General features: G+C 41.8%; 1 protein-coding gene and 1 pseudogene across 4 annotated transcripts in view; one reads left to right on the top strand and one right to left on the bottom strand.

The window, feature by feature from the left end:
- Positions 1-23074, bottom strand: part of nup214 (nucleoporin 214) — a 115338-nt gene that overhangs the window by 74802 nt on the left and 17462 nt on the right. For all 3 annotated transcript variants that reach the window (XM_084694086.1, XM_084694088.1, XM_084694087.1), the window contains exons 12-18: positions 21712-22183; positions 19735-19862; positions 19397-19482; positions 11736-11822; positions 11332-11481; positions 8516-8674; positions 8223-8326 (exon numbers count right to left, since the gene is read on the bottom strand). In XM_084694086.1, coding sequence (XP_084550212.1) covers positions 8223-8326; positions 8516-8674; positions 11332-11481; positions 11736-11822; positions 19397-19482; positions 19735-19862; positions 21712-22183 — 1186 coding nt within the window. The remainder of the gene's footprint in view (positions 1-8222; positions 8327-8515; positions 8675-11331; positions 11482-11735; positions 11823-19396; positions 19483-19734; positions 19863-21711; positions 22184-23074) is intronic.
- Positions 2024-3712, top strand: LOC146220752 (E3 SUMO-protein ligase ZBED1-like; annotated as a pseudogene). The gene is made up of 3 exons (XR_014750937.1): positions 2024-2482; positions 2691-2900; positions 3082-3712. The product of XR_014750937.1 is annotated as an E3 SUMO-protein ligase ZBED1-like (transcript).

The following is a 23074-nucleotide window of genomic DNA, read 5'->3' as shown; positions in this document are numbered from 1 at the left end:
GACAGTTTTCTTGGTTGGAGTACAGTGTAATTAAGGATGCAATTTTCTGTAAAATTTTCCCAGCGGAGCTGACAGCCCATTTGCGAGAGAGCGGTTTGTGCGGTAGAAGGGAGAGTGCGATATTGGTTTTTCCTGGAGACATCATGGCGAACAAACTCAACGAAGCATAACAGTTGCTCAGTGCTTAGATGTACAAATGCAAACAAAAGTCTTTTTTTAGTTCCTTCATCCGAGCCTGTGCACAACCAGTATCTCAATTTTATTTTCGCTGAAAATGCGGACACATCCGCTCAGTTTTGCATGTCTGCGCCAAACATTTCAGCCACTACTGCTTCCTTAACTTGAGCCATTACAAAAGTTGGCCTTGCTGACCGTCTGAAATTAAATTCTGGATCAGTACTCCTTGGTCCAGCTACAAACCTCAGACAAGTAAGTCAACTAACGCTATATCATTTTGTTGCTTCCAATATGGTTACCTAGCTTGCTACCCTTAGAATCTGTCTAACATTAGCTCTACAGCTAACAGCTGAGGTACTGTCGCTAATGTAAAGGTAGATAGCATCAAGTATGTGTGTGAATACACATTCTGTAATGCAGTGTTGTACGCTTTATTATTACGTGGATAACGTTCTGCTGTTGGTGTTATGGCGCACGCGATATCGGCCTTTCCCCACATTGAAAGTGTAAGTGTGCAACTCTGCAAACCAGGGTTATCAGATGACAATGGGCAAATTCGAGGCATCTTACAGCAACGGGTCTACGAGCCATTTTGATACATCCACTGTAAACATTAGCGCATGGTGCCGCCTCTCTCCTCCTCATTAGCATTTAAAGCTACAGACACAGAAACAGCGCGTTCTGAAGAAAGCTCATTGTGGGACTACTCGTAGTGGCTATAATTCTGCACCAATCTGAATTTCGGGAAAGAGACTTCAGATACAGTATTAGGGGACCACTAAGGCCTATATAAAAGCATCCCAAAACAACATTTCATGTGACCTTTAGAAAGAAATTGCATCAATTTTTTCTAGTGCTGTCAGTTTAACGCGTTATTAACGGCGTTAACGCAAACCCAAATTAACGGCGTTAATTTTTTTATCGCGCGATTAACGCAATTTGTAGGTTTTTTTACATGCTGTTGCGACAACTAGTAACGTTAGAAAAACTACAACACCACACCAGATCTAGCTAGACCGGAAACAAAACAACAGGCACGCCGCACTTGCGAGCCGGCCAAAGAGTAAGGTATGCTCGACTTCATGCAGCGCCGGCTGCGCCGACAGCCTTCTGCAGCCGGCTGACTTGAAGCAGCCAATGGCATTCACTGCCTCAAGTCAGGCAGCTGCAGCCTGCTGTCGGCTGTCATGAAGTCGACTACACCTGTAGATTAACGTTTTGAATGGCGAGCGCGAGACGCCGAAATGGCTGAAAATACAATTCTTAATGGAAAGTTCACTTATAAAAAGTTGCCAAATGGTTCAGTTGATAAAACCAAAGTAATCTGTACCTTTTGTAGTTGTGAACTAAGCTATCATCGCAGCACATCTAGTCTAAAATATCATTTGATGGCCAAACACACTGCTGACGCTAAATCTGCGCCTCCTCGTCAAAGCCAGGCGATGACTTCAGACAGAAGCCCATGGACAACACAACTAAAAAGAAAGTTACTGCAGCCATAGCTAAATGGGTGGCTACTGCATGTAGGCCTATTAACGTTGCGGAGGACGAGGGTCTAGCTGATATCATTCGCATTGCATCCAATGACTGGACCTACGAATTGCCTTCTAGAGCCACCATTACAAGCCACGTACAGACATTGCACGAAACGGAGAAGGCTAAGGTACAGCAGGCGTTGGAGAAGACAAAAGCAGTTGCGTTCACTGGTGATTACTGGACTTCCCTCAGTAATCACAACTACCTCGGGGTCACAGCCCATTACTTTGATCCACAGTGGAAACTTCAGTCGCATGCTTTGACTGTTTTAAAGACAGAAGATAGGCACTTCGCTAATGCTGTTGCAGAGCACTTTATGCTAGTAGCTAGAGAGTGGGACATTCAACACAAAGTTGTCTCACTGACCACTGATAGTGCACGCAACATGATTGCAGCGGCCAGGCAGCTCCCCTTTGAGCACATGCCGTGCATCGCACACATTGTGCACCGAGCCGTCACGGTTTCTCTAACCAACAGCCCGTTTGACAGCGCATTGGCAAAATGCAGAAAAGTTGTGGGACATTAAGCACAGCCCAGCAAACCAAGCGGAGCTCGAGCAGCAACAAGTCGCACATCATCAGAATAAAGAATCACTCGCACAGGAAGTGTCAACCAGATGGAATAGTACCCTGGAAATGATCAAGCGTGTTCAGCGGAATGCTGAACCTCTGAGAGATGCACTGGCCCTGCACACAACCAATGTCGCCATGCCAACAGCTACTGAGCTGGATAAAATGAAGAAGCTCGAGGCTGTGCTGGAGCACTGCAGGTAATTTGTGTATCCGTGCTGTGTGTGTATATCTGTTTGTTTAATAATCAAAGTAGGTCTGTGTCAGAACAGTAACGTTAATGATTGGGTGTGTGTGTTTATGTGCATGCAGCTATGCATGTGTGAAATATATGAGTGAGAGAACTCTGTGTGAATTACAGTAGGCCTAACTAGTTCCCAACTAAAGTGCTTCTCTATATTATTGCAGGTATGTGTCTGAACTTCTGGGAGGAGAGAAGTTTGTGTCTTGCTTAGCGGTGCTGCCATCATTATGTCATCTGTCGCGAGTGATGGAGGTCACTGAGGACGACCCAGCTTACATGATCAAGTTCAAAGAAACCTTCGCAGCAGACATGGAAGGTCGCAAGGAGAAGACCAACATCACATGGCTGAGAGTTGCGACAGCACTTGACCCAAGGTCAGATAGCCATGCTTCATTCTTACACTCATCCTCATTCTCAGCATTGTTTCTCCCAGTGTGTTTTGTTAGGTTGCTTGCTTCTTTACTTGGTATTTTTGAATTTAGCACTGTAGAGATCGGGGTATTGTCGCAATTTTGTTATACCTGTACTTGTATTAAAGTTGCATTTCATTTCAAGGTTTAAGGACCTCAAGTGTCTGGACAAACCTCACAGGGCTGAGGTGTGGGATGCGATCCGCGCCTTGCTCCTGGAAATGGAGAGGCCTGCACAGCCGGTTAACCAAGTCACGCCTGAGCCTCCTATGAAGAAACCAACTCTCATGCTTGCACACGAGTCTTCGTCTGATGAAGAGGAGGACAGTATTGAGCAATGTCTGGAGCGCTACAAGGCAGAGCCTCTTGCTGGCATGGATGACTGTCCCCAGGAATGGTGGTCCACACATGAAGGGGCACACAGTGAAATGGCCTGCCTTGCACGCAAGTACTTGGCAACACCAGCCACATCTGTACCATCTGAAAGGTTGTTTTCACTGTCTGGGAATGTTGTTCAAAAGAAGTGAGCTTCCCTGTTGTCTGAAAATGTCAACAGGCTTGTCTGTTTGAGTAACTGGCTCAAAGCAAAGAAGTAGTAGGCCTTTTATTGGTTACTATTAATTTTTTCATATGTTCATTTTTTCTGAAATAAGAGGCTGGGTTGATGAGCCTCTGGTCAATAGAGAGTCCTAGTTTACCTTACATGTGCACTTTATTTTATTTTGTATCGCCCTATATTGATCCCTTAGAAAGGGGTGCTGAAGGGGCTGTTTGTGTGAAAAGGTATGAAATTTAATTGTGTGAAATTGAACACTACATGCCAACGTTGTTTTCAATAAAAAAATATTTGCACAAAACAAGACGATCCACTTTTCCATGTTGATAGAGCATTAAAATGAGAACAAATAATGGGACAAAAAGAAATCAAGGGACATTTAGTATAGATAAAAATGTGCGATTAATTGCAATTAATAGCGAGTTAACTATGACATTAATGCGATTAATCGCGATTAAATATTTTAATCGTTTGACAGCCCTAATTTTTTCCCTAGAAGGTTTCAGGCAGCGCCCTGATATTTCATGGTCCTTCATACAGGGGACTATTGTGTCTTTTGGATCCATGCCAGTCCAATTTCATGAAAAGGTTTCCTGAATTGTGACACGCTCTGGTGAAAAAGGGGCCGTTGTTTGCATTCTGTATTTTCAGCTAAAAAAGTACAGTGTGCTGCACACCACCTCGTTGCTTCTAGTATCCAGGCATTATAGCTAGGTCTTTCCAAGTGCCTGTTCAGCGCCAACCTCTGCATATACTAAACTTGTGTTTGTGTCTTTATAGGTCATAGTTTGTTGACTTTCCTATTAAAAAATAGTTGTAGGCATCAACACTTTTGTATGCTTTGATAATAGCCTTCCTTCTGACTGTAAATGCACTCTCTCCCAAATAGTAGAAATGGTAGACATCGGGTTAGCTCTAGCTCAGGTTGGTTATCAATTTCAGTCTAAAATAAATAACATTCTGATCCAGTGGGTAGGTTAGGGGACATGATTCAGTGTATTTATGCCTTTCACAGCCAGTTCATTGATGGCAATATGCATTAGTCACGTTCACTTGATTGAAATGCCAGCAGCGTAGCTAGTGACTAATGTACATAACACGCTAGCCGGATGTAGTTAAGGGTCTTAGGTTCAAAACTGATCTGTTATTGTTTATGTTCCAAAAAACGTCTATAGTCAACTTTCAAGCAATTGACCGTTCCCCAGGCCACGCCCCCTTAGTTATTGTTGCTACGTCCGACACAATTCCCGGAACTGTCAACCCAAAGCCATGGCGAGTACGGGGATAAGCGCTACAGCTATCAGTGTGAGTGAGGATTTTTTGAGTGATACCTTTGTGATATCTTCCAGATCCAGGCAGAAGGGACTGCAATATGCAGTGGAAGGATATATTCAAAATATTAAAATGAGCAACGAAGGGGAAACAACAAAAATCGAAGCCAAAGCACAGTATACAGGTCTCAAGTAGCCTTGTCTGGCCAGGCACTTGAACAGCACTTGAACAGGGTTGGGATACTCAGGAATAGGTCGCCCACTCACAAAATTCTACGAAGATCAAAATAAAATAAGTTTATAATGGCTTGTTTTAATGGATTGACGTTTTGTTCAACATTGATACAGTATTTTAAGCTCTTAGCAACTTGCTGGCGTTCGTTGGCTAGCTCAGCTTGCAATTTTACAGACATTAACATTTTTATTTTAACATTAACTAATTTGTTGGAGTCACTAGTTATGCACTAGTAGTGGTAATAATACTAGTTTACATTAACCATAACTGTTTGGGAATTGGGATGTTCTCTCAACTAACATCTTAGATATTGTTCGCTAGCAGCTTAACGCTAGCTAGCTACCTTGGAGCAGACATGCTATATGTTCGGTGATGTTCTCTAAATTAAGTTGGGAGTGGGGTCTCCCACACTTTTATCCACCGCCGGCATCTTCCCTCGAGTCTTCGGCTTTGTAAATGGAAAAAATACCACACCTCCCTCTAAACTTTTGGGATATCTAGTGTCAGATTGACACGTCCCATAGGAACACCGTTTAACCATGTTGCTTCTGAGTCAAAGCTTGACGGACCTTCTTCTCTTAGTAGCGGTTGCTAAGGTTCAATTGGACGAGGGCCGTTCTAGGGAGGAGTTTCGGGAACGGTCAATTGGTCCTATTGGCTCACGTTGTTTGTTTTCTGCCAGGCCGGCTCTCGGCAGCGACAACTTATCGTCCCTTTTGACTTCCAGGTCACGACCTAGGAGGGAGGGCGGCGGGATCTCAAGCATGCGCAAAGACGCAGAGTCCAGTTCAGTTCAATTCACCATTTACAAGCATGCGATGTCCAAATTATCAACCGACTCGGATTGAGTTATCTCGGGGTGTCAATCTGATCGTAGTCAGACTGCAATTATGCGAACAAAGGCGTTTACAAGAAACGGTTAATTCTATTTTAGTCCAAATAAGTCAGTAATTCGAATACATGTAAATGCTGTGACTGGTAATCTGAATTTGGTCCTCTTGAAAAGTTTGTATCTGGATCAGGGTGATCCAATCCAAAAAACAGTACAAATGTAAAATGGATTACCTGATCCTGGATAGAAAAACATGTCCAGATCATTCTTATCCAGATTCAACTTTTTGAACAACTGGCCCCAGGGGACCCCAAAAATATTTCCCTCACTGTACAATAAAGTTACAACAGTACTCTGCTACACAACCGATTGGTTAAGATGTAGAACTAAATTTGCTACAGCGTGAACTAGGGCTGGGCGGTATGACGGTATATACCGTGCGACAGTAGAAATGTGTCTACCGGGAGAGATTTGGCTATACCGTTTCAACCGCGGTATACTTTTCAGTGTTTCCCACACATGTAATAATTTGTGGCGGTGCGTCACAGAATCAACACCGGCTGCCACATATTGCGTTTCGTTTTTAACACTATTTAAGTTAAACACGCAGCAAATTCTTTCAGCTGCATATCCTTTCCCTGCTCTCCCTCCGTCTCTGTCACTTACGCGTCTTTCTCACATACATAGTCACAACGTCAGCACACGTTAGCAACGAACAATATATACACCGTTCTAGTAAGACAGCTACAACAGCGAGCATTCAGCATTATTGCCGTAGCTAAAGATCTAGGAAAGTTCAGGCTACTTTTTGCTAGGGCCCTACGAACATGTGTTAATCAAAGGTTCCCCTTCGTTCTTTTGGTGAGAAGTCTCAGGAGCAAGCTACTTACCCGGCATCATGGAGCCGACCAGTTAAATAGTTATTTAGCACTAGCGTTGCTACCTGCATATGCAGAAATTATTTGTTTGTGGTTGATTTTGCGAAGATGTGAATCATTTTGGATGAATATTTAATATAACAAAGTTCTGTGTAACAAATTGTTAACAAAGGAATTATTTTGACCCCCCCCCCCCCCCTTTGAGGGCATTACGGCTGATGGCATGACACGCATCAGCCAGTCGGAACTCTCATACGCTTAACTTTTTTGAGTCTTTTGTTTTTAACTCAAGTGTTGTCTCATGTGAGGCAGTTGTTTTTGTTTGTAATAAATAATCAAGTGTGATGATGAAGTACGGTATGGTTATTTTGTACCATTTCTTAATTGAATTTACTATATCAATTACTATACCGTGATATATACCGTAACCGTGATATAAAATGACTCATACCGTGATAGGAGATTTTGCCCATATCGCCCACCCCTAGCGTTAACTATTGATGAAGTAGCCTATAATGGCCTACACTTTAGCCCACCCACCCAATATCACCACCATCTGGTCACTGCTTGGAATGTATTTGAGATAGACAACTTTAAAAGGACCTGTTCAAACCAAATCCATTGATTCACCACATGATCAATCAATAGAAGGGGGGGATTGGATATTGCGTCTTTCAAACAGCCTGAAAGTTGCATTCACAGTTTAGCGAAAAATTTTTTTGAAATAAATCCTGTGCACAATTTAGTCCGTAGATGTAAAGGGAAGAAAACATATTCAAAAGTATCAGTCTGGCTAGTTGTAGTAGATAGGACACCTACCTTATTTGTTAAATACCACTTTTGTTTTACACAATGCGTTTCAGTTCTTGCGTAACCCATCATCCACACGCACTTAGAACTAGAGTGCCAATGTAACAGTAATAGCCTACATAGAACCACAAGACATTCGCAACAGGTTTACTATCCACTGCCCAAAGCCTGTCTTGTTATTCTGAAAGTTGCTAAATTGAATAGGCTAAGCATCAACATGTAACATCAAGTCAGCCTATAGTCTAGAATTTCTAAACTAACTAGCCTACACTTGGTACAATTATTGCAAAAATTAGAGCCGTGTCCTGACAGTAAATGAACAGCGTTACATGTTTTTCACTGGATAACTGAATCAAATTATACCACTGAATGTTTATGATGTCCCTATGTGTTTATGCTTTGACTAGAGACGAGAAAGGGATCAGTCAGCCAACTATAAAATGTTGATAATGTCAAGCTACGCATTTAAAGACCAACTGCAATCCAACCCGCAACGTGTGTGACATAAAATTAACACAGAAAATCACCGATTTAACACAGAAATTAATGACAGACTGACGGAGGCAAGTTCATTTTCTGACCTTTCCTTTGCGCCGTGCAAGAAGCGCCATCTAGCGACCATTGCATGTCAGTAACAACGTCCCTGTCTGAAGACTGAGTCAATTAACCCATATTCACGTTATAAGTATGAAAATGCCCCTCACTTCTGCTTTTTCTTCTTCTCTAAGTGCTTCTCCCACTCCACATCCAGCACATCGTTCACATCCTCCACTGCAAACTTCACGTACTGGTACAGTCTACGGATCTCCTGGTTCAAGAGAAAAAAAAACATGGTGGGAAAAGGCTAAATTCATTTCCATTATTAGTACCCTTTGATAGACCCCATTGTCTATCAAAGGGCCTACAGAATCCTCAATATTTCATCCAACAATCTCTCAGTACTTTAACCCACCCTTCTATTTGCCAATCTCTCCTCTTCTGTCATCTACCAACTTACTTTGAGCTGGTCCTCGCTGCGTGGGTCCAGGGGTTTCTTGTATAGCAACTGGAGGTATCCCCTGTCCCGGTTGAGCTCGCCTTGGGCTCTGGCATCCTCAGCCCCAGCAAAGCCCTCCAGCATGGTGGTCTTCAGCGTGCTGATGTCACAGTGCAGGGACTGATGGTAGATGCAATGACAAAGCATGTTTTATACTGAATAATACTGGTGCTTAGCATTCCTTGTCAGCAGAGAACCCCCTCCCCACATTAACTATAGATAATACTAGGCTTACAAAAACAAACAGACTTAGGCTGACCATTATCTTACTAGAGATGCCATAAATATGTTTAACCTTATCTGTACTAAGTAAACCATCTGGTTAAAGACCTTTTCCTGTTGTTAAAAAAGCCTATGACCCATATTGCTAAACTGTCATTCTCTCCAGAACACTGAAAACCTGCAGTTATAGTTCACATCTTTAAAAATGGTGATCCTCACTCAGCAGCCAATTACAGACCTATTACTATACTTAACAATGTCCAAAGTTTTGGAAAAATGTGCAGCAGAGCAACTTATTTATCATCTCAACTCTAATAATTTTTTACTAAAACCAGCAAGTCTCACACTGAACCCAATGTCTTTATTTCTGATCAAAGAATCAAGGTTGTGGAGGAATACAAATATCTGGGTATCTTGATTTATAATCAACGTACTTTTAAATAACATGTTAAAAAAAATATGCAAAAATGTTAAATTCAACGTGGCCAACTTTAGGCATCTTAGAAATCACATGTCCACCGAAGTTGTTAAAATGTACATGTTCTCGCTGATTTTATCTCACATTAACTACTGCTTACTAGGGCTGTCAACAAACATTCTAAATTCAAATATATATTCAACTAGCGGTTAAAAACTGAATTTTGAATGTGAATTAATATTTGAATGTAAAAAAAAAAAAACACACAACCGCAGCGGCAGCGCGTCTGTCTGCTTTGAGGGTGGGCACCCGCCTCAGCATCACTGCTGACAGTTGACTTGCGTGGAAGATGGCAGAACGTGCATAACCGAGCTTGACCGCAGAGAAAGTGATTGTAACCCCCCAAAATTTAAAGAGTGATGTCTGGAAATATTTCGGATTTTGGTCAGTTGATGGTAAACTTGTTGAGCCTACAGCTAAAGTAGTGTGCAAACTATGTAAGCTGGAGTTAGCATACCATTCAACAACTAGCAACTTGAGGCTACATCTCCATGTTTACCACAGCACAGCTCGCTCGGAGCATTCAATGTCGGTTCTATACAGTAAAACTTTAACGTTAATATTTGTTTCAATCACTGAATGAAGCCTGCCATATTTGGGACAAGAATCGCGACCTTAAATTGCTTGCTTAGAACTCAGCATTTGATTATTGTTGTCGTTCATTTTATACCGTTATGCCAGAAAGTGCGGCGGTGCGGGAGAAAGAAAGAGTGCGTGTGTGCGTGCGAGAGGCCAAGGTCTGCAGTCTTGGCCATTAGGCCATTTACTTTCATTTTTGTGTAGGTAATTTGTCAAATGTGTTTAAACTTAAATAAATTAGGCTTACCTACCTACAGTATAAAGTACACTAAATCACACCATCACTGTTCAGTTCTCCATAATTACAGACTTTAAGTTGGGACAGCCTGATCACATTTAAGAACTGCTGTTTAACCTGTTTATTAGTGGCGTCACACATGTGATCGTTCGAAAGCGAGCCCCACAGAGTACCGTCACACGTGTAATTCTGAACATTCCAACCGACTATTTTCCGATAGACAAACATATGACAAATGCTATAGTATGGCTTCAAAATGTACAATTAGGAGGCTAACAAGTAACACTAGCAGGTAGTAGCATTGCTACAAGTATTATGCTAGGTTGCTAGGTAACGGAAGATAACTAATGCTAGCTAGCTTCCATTTTGGAAAAATAACTCACTCTGGTGGAAGCATCGGTAATATTTTGAACTCACTCCTCAATAGGTTAATGTTCAAAATCCAGTTTAACCAAGTTTTTTTTTTTTTTTTTTTTTGAATTGTTTTAAGAAATTATTTTCAAGATTTGTTTTTTAATTATTATTTTAAAGATTTGTTTTTTAGCAGTAGAATTATATTTATATAATTATATTTATGTTTGTACCCATTGTTCTTTCCTTTCTACCCATGGTTAAGGACCAAGTGGGGTTTGTGTATTGCGATTTCATGTCTGTTATATATTAACTTGATGTCTTTTTTTTAGGTTGTACAGCCTTTTTCACTCTGGCAGGGGGACTGCCAATGTAAACTAGCCTTTTGACTATAATTGGGTACATTTACATGTTAATGTTCATTAATGTACTCTGACCCTCTTAATAAAATACATTGAAATTGAATTGCTTAGCAGTCGCCTTAACTGAAAAGTGCTGCGGGAAACCCTGTACTTTATGTAATAAGTTTGCATTATGTTGCTATTTGGATAATTGCTACATTTGAACACAAGAACATAACTTGAACAGGAATGTAGAAATGAGCAGCCAAATAATTTAAAACATGCAGTTGGTCGGTTTTATTCCCGTCTTCCCCAATCTGAGTCACCAGCTGCCAGTGGTCTGCATAATGAGTGTACAATTAGGACTTAACCGTTTGTGGGTTTACTTCCACATATTATTGACATCACATATACTATGTGCATTATATTTTAGTAAGACGTGTATTATGAAATCTGCTGTTTTACATACATGCTAGATATAGGATGGGTACAATTCTATAAATCAACTCCGCTCTGCCAAAATGAAATGGATCAGTGAAAAGTGAGGTCTGAAATCCAGGACACGTACCTCAGTGGTCTCTTTGATCTCCAGGGTGAAGACATGAAGGTCCTCAGATTCCTTCCTTAACTCCCTCATCTCCTCACCGGTGCCAACCCGGAAGTCTGCCTTGTTGCTGCGAGCCTTCAGTTCATCCAGCTCCTTTTGGAAGTGGCCGATCTGGCAGTACAGGGGAAGAACACAAATAAATGTGCACAAGTAGAAACTAAATTTGACTGCTGGTGAGGTGTGATAGAATATGCCAATTCAATTCACTAAGGGTGAATGTAGACAAACTGTGGATTCAGTCTAAAATAGTCAGTATTCAAAATTATATTAATTATTTTATCCAAATGTGGTATTCACAAGGGGTTCTGAAACACCTGATGCTAGTTTTAAAAAGGTAAAGATGGAAGACGTTTTGTGTTTGGTACCTCTTCCAGAATGCCGGCCATGACTGGGTCGGAGTCCTTCCTCTGCTGAAGTTGTTTTTCCAAAGTTTTAACGGCCAGAGCTGCAGTCTAGAGAATAAACACAAACATTCTAAACAAAAATTCTTACAGCAGCACTGTCCTTAAGTAGATGTAGCAGGATATTCAAACAATGAATAAATTACACATTAATGAGTATGTTGTAAATAAACATACATATGAAACAAAAATAGACCATAAAAAAAATATAAAGACTGATTTCATAATATTCAGTGTTTCCCCTTTCACCTATGATTTTATTTTATTTTTCAAGGGGGGTGGTAGACCAAAATACTAGATGTGTGTTCAACATCGGCTGCAGCTGCATGACACGACTGGCGAGAGTTGCCTCTTGTCTCCGTAAAGTCAGACATTCCTGCTTCTAGTGGTTTGCCGCGTTGACGTCAGTCATGGCTGATCAAGCGATGTTTGCTTACTTTTCGATGACGAACTGCATGGTCACAAATGTAATTGTTTTTGCACTCGAACTTGCACAAACCAGTGCAATGGTTTCATTTTCCGTGGAAGCCACATGACAGGCCCCGCCAGGCAGCCGAGCAAGAGAAGGAAACCCTGGCTGTATATCAATCCACATTTTTTTCCCGTTCTTGTCTCCTTGCAAACTTACATTTATTAATTTATCAGGCGCTTTTATCCAAAGCGACTTCCAAGAGAGAGTTTTACAAAAGTGCATAGGTCAATGATCATAAACAGCGAGATAGACCCAAAAACATTGCGGACAGCCAAAACATGAAACATACATTGTGAAAAGCAAATAAGTGCCAATGGGAAGAAACATAAGAGCATGTAATTAAACAAATTACAATTGAACAATATGAAGAGTAGTTAAATCAGTTACAACTAACCAACAAGTCCCTTAATAGGTGTCATTGTGTTCCTGGAGGTAACATCTGATCCAACAAAAAGTACGGTTGTACTCCGTCTTGAGCCTTTTCTTGAAGGTGGGGAGACAGTCAGTGTCTCTGATGGAGGTGGGGAGATGATTCCACCATTGGGGGGCCAGACAGGAGAAGAGCTTGGGTTGGGAGCGGGCGCTCTTGAGAGGTGGGACCACAGACATAAAGAGTAGACACCGCATTCGCTGCTGGGCGCGAGAAATGCGGCCGCCATATTGGACACGGCAAATTCCTAGTTGCGTAGCATCAGAATAAACAAGATGCCAGCACTGTGCACCATATTCCTCCTCAAATCGGCGGACAATCGCAAACAGGGCTCGGGGGATTACTTTTCACAAGTAAGATTTAACGTTCCCATACTATTGGTTGTATTTTGTGAAAAGAATAACCATGTCCTGTATCATAGCTACATGCATGACCTTTGCAGCAAAGGAAACGGCGTGAAAATCAGTTCGGTATGATAAATTAAGGTGTTAGGCTGGAGAAGAGACTGGATGTAGGCAGGTGCAGTCCCGTTCACCGCTCGGAAGGTCAGTACCAGGGTCTTGAATCTGATACGGGCTGTGATGGGTAGCCAGTGGAGGAGATGCGGAGCGGGGTAACATGGGAGCGTCTGGGTAGGTTGAATACCAGGCAGGCTGCTGCATTCTGAATCCTCTGGAGGGCGGGTTGCACATGCTGGGAGGTATCTCCTGATCTTCCGGATGTTGTAGAGGGTAAATCTACACAACCAGGAGGCTGCAGCAATGTGGGCGTGAGGGACAGCTCGTCATCCATGGTAACCCCAAGGTTCCTGGCCGAGGATGAAGAGGTAACCGTCGCAGATCCCAGGGTGATTGAGAGATTGTGGGAGATGGAGGGTTTGGCCGGGATGAAGAGAAGTTCTGTTTTGGCGAGGTTCAGCTGGAGGTGGTGCTTGGTCCAGGCGGAGATGTCTGTGAGGCAGTCCTCGATTCTAACTGAGATCCCTGGATCAGTCGGGGGGGTACGACAGGTACAGCTGCGTGTCGTCAGCGTAGAAGCGGTAGGAGAAGCCAATGTCATCTTTAATGTCGTTTAATGTCATCTTTTAAGTGTAAAGTTGTGTTTTCTGGCTTTTATGTAAAGGTGCATTTTGCGTTGTTTTCTCGCTTAGATTTTTCAAAAGTCAATGAGAAATAGACACCGTTCTATCCGATAACACCGTTATTGGAACCAGCAAAAATGGTTGATGTGATTAGCGAGGCGTCTGTCAGACAACTGTCTGACATTAGTACGTTATCCTACGTTAGGTAGCCTAACATTGTTGCAGCGTACCAACCTGTCTTATGGCATCGAGACAGTTACAAACCCAAAGACGCAAAATAAAAAAGTGTGTGTCATGAGGCCATTGGTTGGCCAAATGAACAAGCTTAAAAATATTAATGACAGGTTGCGTTCGCAGATTACTTGGAGGACCCCCCACCCTCTTTTTCCAATTGTACATGCAAGCGAGAGGGGCGCGGTTATCTTCAGACCAAAGATGCACAAGATAGAAGGCAGATGGGGACAACTGGATTCAAGAGATGATGGAAGACATAGTGGTGTCAGAGATGGCATGCTGGCCTTACTGGATCCGTGTGCAAGATGTACAGGTATTATGGGCGGCGTTAGTGCCAGGTAATGTTAACAAAGCTAGCAACCGTCGCTACGCCTAACAAAGCAGACAATCACTGCCACCGCTACGTCTTCCATTATGTGGTAAGTTAGCTATAACCGGTCTCAAGTCGGCAACTGTAGGCTAAGTGGCTGGCTAGCTATTAATGGGGAAGATAAAGGACATCGTCAATGTGGATATTTCAGCTTTCTAGTGTTGGGCAGTAGTGGCAGACCTGAACAGCCAAACCCATTTTGTCACTGACTGGTCATTAAAACGAGTCGAGTGGTTACAGCGGTTTGATTTAATATTAAAGAATTACATAAATTATAATATTTGGGTTTGGGTATTGTGTACTGTGTTGAATGGGTCTTGGTCTGGAAACTTCTTGGTTAGTTGCAACTTTTAATTGCCAATATTAACAACACGTTAAGAAACTTGACTTGAATCGAAGGATCGCCTCACTTCAATTTGAAGCAGTAAATTCAAAAGGTATGGTTAGAGCTAATGTCCTGAATGGTCTGGCTTCACGTCCGGTCTCACTAGATGAAAATACCTGCATGGCATTATGGTGAGGATAGATAGTTATAAATAGCTGCCGTCTTATTGACCTAGCTATCCACATAATGGCAGACGTAGCAACGAAGCGGTGGCAGTGAATTGTTAGCTTTGCAGATGTAGCTGTGGCAGTGATTGGCTATTGATCAATCCGAAAAAGAACGTACTTGCGTACTTGAAAACGTTCTTGTGAGAAAGGTCATGCAACACCATGAGGACGGACAATGATTTAGATGGGTGTTCTTGCAATGACTTCTGGGAAATTGGATGCGTTCTCGCTGGTCACCAACTGATGCATCCTCGATAAAAGGGGCGGATCAAGAACACTTCCGGGTAATTTTGGCGTTCTTGGTGACTTGTGTTCTTTGGATTGGAACCATACTTGGGCAATGAAAGATGACATCAAACAAGTCTGCAAGAACGGAAAAAAACGTGGAGATAAACAGCCTTTATTAGGCAGAGCGACGGTTGCTAGCTTTGTTAACCTGTTTGTTTACCTTGCACTAATTACCCCCACACTACCTGTAGATCTTGCACACGAAAACGGTGCTTGATAATTCTCAAACTATGAGACTGTGATCAATGTATATGTTCTGTAGAACACTTATCGGCCCAAGTACCTCTACAAAATCTTCCATGTGTGCCAAAATTATGACACCTGACAAGCCATGCTGATCAATTTGATATATTAAGGCCAGCATGCCATCTCTTGACACCAATATGTCTTCCATCTTCTCTCAAATCCAGGTGTCCCTATTGGTCTTCAATCTTGTGCAGCTGCTTTGGCCTGAAGATAACCACCCCCCTCTCGCTTGAATGTAGTATTGGAAATAAATACAGCACAGAAATAAATGTGGTGTCCGGAAATAAAGGTTATGCATTAGGTATAAGTCCCAATAAATAAACGTGGCATCAGGAAATTAGTCCCATGAAATAAATAAATGTCTTTACAAAAACGTCATTTTGAAATAAGTGTATTTATTTAGCTAAATGGATTCAGCTATATATTTATATAATGCTATATTTATATTTATCGCATCTTTTTTTATTTCAAGTTTTATTTCATAGCCATATACATTTGTTTAATTAATTAGGACTAAAACAAAAGTGCTACACAATCCACTGTTAGAGGGACAGTTTATTAGCTTTGTAGTTAATTTTCAATTTTCTAATGTCATACCGATCATATGAATATGGCTAGTCTCCATTAGGGGTGTACATTTTCACAGAAGTCACGGTTCGGGAAAGCAACAAATTGCAAATGCTTTGGTTTGTTTTCATATTAGCCTACTTCGACAAACTTAAACTTTGTCAATCTGTTCACAAAAGCCTTGGCAACACTACTATAATACGGACAGATTAGACAAGACTAGTTTGGAGTTTGTCTATCTTTATTAAGTATGAGCCTACATTAAAGACAAATATAATACAAACATTTTCTCATTGGTGGGACAAATTCTCTGTGCAGGCAAAGCAGAGAAAGGGGAGGTAACCTTTGCTTTTATGACATCCTAAAACAAGCATTTTCAAAACCGCGTTTCAGCTTCCATTTTCTCAAAGGCAGAGAAGAATACCCAGGGTTGGTTTACACGTATAAAGATTTCTAGCCACTGGGGGACCAAAGGCAGGCTAGGGGAACTCGTATTAATGTTTAATAACCTCCTAAAGTGAACATTTCATGTAATTGGACCTTTAAATTAGTCCAGCGTATTGCGCAATAGACAAGAACACACATCTCAATTTGTTCTCCGTCCTTGTGGTCTTGCAAAGACGCTTGGCAAGAACTTTCTTCTCAAGAACCCATGTACTTAGCGTTCTTTGGATTGATAAACAGCCCCTATTTCTCCTTGCTCCACACCAACATCTGCACCTCCAGTAATCCGTCCGTCAAACTCCTGAAGTTTGCGGACAACACCACCCTCATCGGGCTCATCTCTGGCGGAGATGAGTCGGACTACAGGTGGGAAGCTGACAACTGTGGTAGAAATTTTGGTCATATGCATAGATGTATGTGTATGAAATCTATAATCTTCATGTTCATTGGTAAGAGACAGGAAGGGAAGATGATTAAGTTGAATTCAAAGGAATGTGAGGTGCTGATGGCTCTGTGGGCAGCTTGCCCTGGGGGATGGGTGAAGCATCTTATATGGCCTTCTGTCCTCTGGTCAGTGTAAGGGTTCAATGAGACAGTTGCTCTGAACTTTGGCTAGAAGGACTGTGTCCTGTTTCATTGTTTGTGTTAATTAAAAGTATTGTTTGAAGATGGTCACACAAAGGACAGTTGACCATTTGACTGGTCAACCCCTGTGGCTTTATTATCTACTGCTCTGGAGAGAGCTGTGACATCAAAGAACTTTGTGACACTTGGTATGGAGATGTATTGTTTCAAGCTGTCACTAAGTTGAGTGAGCTAATCAGAGTTTGCTACATTGATTGATTGACCTTATAGAATGCCATTTGATCTAAAGTTTATATAAGGCAGTGCATGTGTGATAGTTCTCTATAACTCTTGCGAACGATTTGTGACTAGTGCACCCTTCGTAATGACTGATCAGCAAAGCTTTGTTTAGTCATATGTAATTGTATAGTCTAAATAAATTAAATTGAAACCGCCATTTTGATTATGTTCAAATCTACACAGTCCAGCTAGAATTTTCTTCCACACAACCTGGTGACCTGGTGTAGCCAGAACAACTTAGAGCTCAATGCTCCTAAGACAGTGGAGATGGTTGTGTACTAAGAATACAGCCCCACTCACCCCCATCACCCTGTGCAACTCCCCAGTCCTTCCGCTTCCTGGGCACTATCCTCTCCCAGGACCTCGAGTGGGAACTGAACATCAGCTCCCTCACCAAGAAATCACAACAGAGGATGTACTTCCTGCGGCAGATGAAGAAATTCAACCTGCCAAGAACAATGATGGTGCACTTCTACACAGCCATCATTGAATCCTCACCTCCTATATCACCATCTGGTACGCTGCTGCCACTGCCAAGGACAAGAGCAGGCTGCAGCGTATCATCCGCACTGCTGATAAGGTGATTGGCTGCAATCTGCCTACCCTCGAAGACCAGCACACCTCGAGGTGAGCAAGGAGGATTGTGGTCGATTCCTACCACCCTGGACACACACTGTTCCAACCATTCCCCTCAGCTGCAGTCCATCATTATCAAACCTCACGCCACAAGAACAGTTTCTTTCCTAGGCCCCAAACTGACAGACACTGTCACTTACCTTATACACTCTGTCACTTTAACATTCAGTATTATTTGTATTCTATATCATTTTTTTGATATATATATTGTAACTATTTTAAATATTGTATTTTTGTATATATTATATTGTATAGCTCTGCCAGTAAAACTTCATAAATAGGCTAATAGATAGGCCTATACATAATTATAACATTATTTGTGGTGGGCATAGATATATTTTTTTAATCTAGATGAATATCACTGTAATCTTGGCGTTAATCTAGATTAATGTAGATTAAAATGGCTCATTCGAATTCCGCCGAAGGCATTCATAATATGTGTGCTAACCAAATTATGACTAAAAGTAAGTCTTTGAGAACGGGTTTCTCAAGCCAGGTGGCGCATAAGACCAGGGGCTCATCTCCTGTTTCCAAAATGCATCACAAACTGCTTGAGAAAGCTATTCTACTATGATAATTGGTGATGAAAATAAATTATGTTCAATAAGATGTACTTGTGTTTGTTAACTGTTTATTAGATTAGTTAGCTTGGCTGATAGAGCTGTGCTGACTAGCTTGCCTCGGTTGCACTCAAACAGTAGTTTGACGACGACTCTTCCCCTGCGCTACATCAGTGCTTAGCTCGGCATCTTCTGCATTAGCTAAGGGATCCTTTGTGTTTAGGTGGTATTTGAGACTGGAAGAACTTGTACAGTAAACTGATTCTGCATAGCACAAGGTGCAAACAACCTTAGTCTTGTTGAGGTTTCCGTTGGGAAGCCTCTTAAAAATAAATTTTCCCTGAAGCAAACCAGGCGGCTTCATAGCTGCATCCATGTTAGCACGTCATGTTTGATGTGATAATTTCATACACAAGGCATACACACAGGTTCGAAGACTCGTTCTCGCCCCCTACAGTGCAATTCGGCTAGGTATACATCCTTGCTAAAATATCAAGGTGAAAGTCATCATAGCTTGCATAGTATAGACCCAGCTCCCAACCCAACTTTGAGAATAGATAAACGGCGATATATATATATTTTTTTAATCGGCCAATAAGTCTCACGGTTAACGCAGCACGTTAACGCCGATAACGGCCCACCACAAAAAATATACAGAAATATTAGTTGTAAAATGTAAGTAATATAAATAATGTCATAATCTTAAGCGAACACAATAAATGTAATTTGTACCGGTGTGTGTGTCCTTGTGTGCCCCCCCAAAACGACCTCCCGCCCCCCTTAAAGAATGATGTGTCGCCCCTCCAAAACAATTATGGTAGAGGAAACACTGATATTAGCACAAATGAGAACTGGATGGTTACTTTAGCTTGGACCGGTACCTGGGAAGTAGGATTACTTGTTTGGGACGGGGCAGGCCTTTGTCCCACAGAAGAGGTTGAACTGATTTGGACTGGCCGCACTGGGGCTGAAAAAAAAAGAAGCAATTTAAGTAAATTATGTATTTAGACTCATCATGATGCAACTTAAAGGACACATGACCAATAGAAAACGTGGGAAAAGGTTTATTTCTTTGTTTGACAGGAAAAGCAGGGGAGCAAGAGGGGATGATATGCAGTAAAGGTCCAAGGCCGGATTCAAACCCAGGCCATTGCCTTAAGGCCTACTTATATTTTTATCAGTAAGGAGCCTAAAGAGAGATTTGCACTGCTTTAGGTACCTGGAATTATGGGGGTTTTGGTAACAGCAATCGTCTCGCTGACTGGCTCAGTGAAGATAGAATGGGTGGGGGCAAAAGAGAAAGTCTGGGAAGCTGGTGCTGCAACTGGAGTCTCCACTGCCAAAAACCTGAGACAAATGTTGGGACAGAGAAAACACACACTCTCCGTTGTAACAGGTCTAGACATTATTTAGCACTGTGAAATGGATGAGGAAATTCAACAATTTAAAAAGGGACATTTCACATTAGGGTTGGACGGTATGGCCTAAAATGTTTACCATGGTAAAATTTGAAGCAAGAACGGTAACTATATCTCAATATATTAATTTTGCTTCATTTGTAGTCCATTGATTAAAAAAAATGCAAGCTGCACCATTGAGGCCAATCTACCTCACTCGGACGGAATTGGATGGGGTGTCGCATGAGTTGAATTTTTCCAACTTTTGCAATGCTTTGCCATGGAAGAAGAGCCAATATGTAGCTTTCAACAGTAGGGTTGTAGGATCACAAGAAAGCGTAGTTCAATATGTGACAAGGTCCAATGAAAAGGGACATCTTGACCGTTCAAAACCGAAAAATTTTCATTTTCTTGCCTATTACAAAAGTTGAAGAAGCTACTCAATATAATAAAACAACATGGTAAGATCACTAAATGCTCAATGTGTTCTTGTTTACCTAAGCTTCAAGTTGAGTTGTGGGCGCGTCATGCGTGATTTGATTTACATCACGGTACAGCCGGTTTTTCCCGAGGCTACTTATGCAAGCGCGCAGGGCCGGAGTGGGACTAATTTTCAGTCCTGGAGTTCCATGCCTCAGACCGGCCCACTTTAGCTCGACTGACTTAAGATACTGTAATTAAAACCTCAAAATATAAGACTGCAATAGTGCACTATTCTCTGCAGTCTTGTAATTCAACTCTTCATTACTATTAGTTTTATTATTAGGGCTTTCTGTTATCCATTTTTATCTCTGACATTTTTTATTTTGAGCAAGGTGCCGCTGTCGGGGGTGGGGCCAGGGAGTCAAAAGATAACACGTCATCATCAACCTGAAGGCTGCACTGTGAGAACCGTTGGGCTGAGTAAAATAATACATTTAAAAAGCCAAAAAAATAGGCCGGCCCTCCCGATTAGCCAATCCAGGCCTGCAAGCGCAATGGTACTAGCTGTAATGTTTCGTATGAGGCTGTGTCTGTACAAAGTATGATCTCATGCCCTCTCCTAATCAAGTTACAGATTACTAAATCACAGAAGACTCGATTCCATTCTACAATAAACATTTCACAATTCTAACCAACCAGGTATCTTTGCTTAAATGGCTACACTAATCCATAATGCTTTTTAGACATTTAAGTCTCTGTAAACATTGGAAGTTCTCATATAAATCCAAACAATAAAGCCCAAAAACAATAAAGCCCAAAAGCTCTACTCCGTCTTTGCAATACTGGTTAAGAGGATGCGGACGATTGCGTGCTATATTAAAGTTCCATACTGAAATTATTAAGGGGGGGGGAAAAATAATCAATTACCATTAAAATCGCAATTAAGTCTTCTAGCGAATCACAAATTTGTTTTTTATAAAAAATTCTTTGGATTATCGATTCGAGACCCTAAGAATTGATTCTAATCAAACCAAAAGATTCCCACCCCAAGTAATTATATACCATGCCTGGTGTAAATTGGGTTGTGAATTTGTATTTCTTGGAGGCACTACCTTTTTTAGCACGGTATATTCAAATTGTAGGCCAAAGTCAGACTGGTATATTTCTATAACATTCATACCGTCAAGGAATACCACAAGCAATTACGTTCTATTGAAATTGTATTCAGATTAAGGGAGACATGACATTACCAAAGTATTAGTATTTGATTCCACAGCTACCAAGCTCATTCTACAGAGCAAAAACACAAAATCTAAAGCTACCACGGGTTCTATCACTAAGGTTCTATTATCAGGGTTAATCATCATCTCCCTCACCTGTCATTTAGATTGAGCTTGACCACAGGGGTGGCAGGCTCAGACGTGCCCCTTTGAACAATCACGGGAGACGCGGTTGCGTAGCCCTGGGAGGTGGGGGCGACTGATGCCGGAGGTAGGGCCGCTTCCATTTGCGGCTTTACCAAGGGGGCACTGAACGAGAAGGCGGAGGCTGACGAGGTGTCAGAGGGGAGCTTAGTGGCAAAAGAGAAGCCAGAGGAAACAGTGGAGCCTGTGGCCAAGCCAAAGGCTGGGACCGACCCCCCAAAGGAGAAGGCAGAGGAGGAGGTAGCCACGGAGGAGGAAGAGGAGAAGGGAAGGGAGAAGGATGAGGTGGGGGCAGCGAAGGGGGCGGGGGACGAGGTGGTGGATGGGGAAGGTGTGGCCATAGCAGCTGAGGAAGGGCGGGATGCTATGGTGGATGGAGGGAGGCCAAGGCTGGGCTTGATGGTGGGCAGGGCAGCGACAGAAACTGAAACACAAAGAAAAGGACAATGATAAGTGCTGTGATAAAAATCTTAGGACTGCTTAAAAACAGACTGTTCTGGAAACTACAGCCATTTGTATAGTCTGGTAATAACACAAATTAAAGACAGACAAGTAGCCTGTCCAATCATTCCATTTGGTTCAAATAACATCCAATCATTAGTGCAGATCTGACTTTACGGTGCGTGTCCACTACAGTCTTGTCACATTACGTGACGTGTGCCACTGCTACCTCGCTAGCCCAGCCGACAAATGACTGGTTGAGTGACCAGTGGAGTAACATGTATTCTACTGTAATCTTGCACTAGTAATATAGTGTATTTTTACACAAATGTTGTATAAAAGTGGTATTTTGATCCATATTGTGAGTACATGAACCCAAGTCTGCACGCTTGGCCATGACAACAACAGTGACCTTAGAGAACTACAACAAAGACTGTTAACATACATACATATATATATGAGATGGGAAGTTCCATTTCAAGAAGTATGTATGTGTGTGTGTGTGTGTGTGTGTATATATACACACACACACACACACACAAGCCGTCTCGCACTTCTTGAAATGGAACTTCCCGTCTCAAATTATATATATATATATATATATTAGTGCTGTCAAACGATTAAAATATTTAATCGCGATTAATCACATTAATGTCATAGTTAACTCGCGATTAATCACAATTAATCGCACATTTTTATCTATTCTAAATGTCCCTGATTTCTTTTTGTCCCAATCTTTTTTCAAATTTTAATGCTCTTATCAACATAGAAAAGTGGTTCGGATTGCTTTGTGCAAATATTTTTTTTATTGAAAACAACATTGCAATTGCCTGGCTTTGACGAGGGGGCAGAGAATTCGCATCAGCTGTGTGCT

This window comes from Hypomesus nipponensis, chromosome 27 (genome assembly GCF_054491055.1).
Source record: "Hypomesus nipponensis isolate SF chromosome 27, ASM5449105v1, whole genome shotgun sequence".
NCBI lineage: Eukaryota > Metazoa > Chordata > Actinopteri > Osmeriformes > Osmeridae > Hypomesus > Hypomesus nipponensis.
Note: the sequence above shows the minus strand (reverse complement) of the source record. Positions and strands in the feature narration are given on the sequence as shown.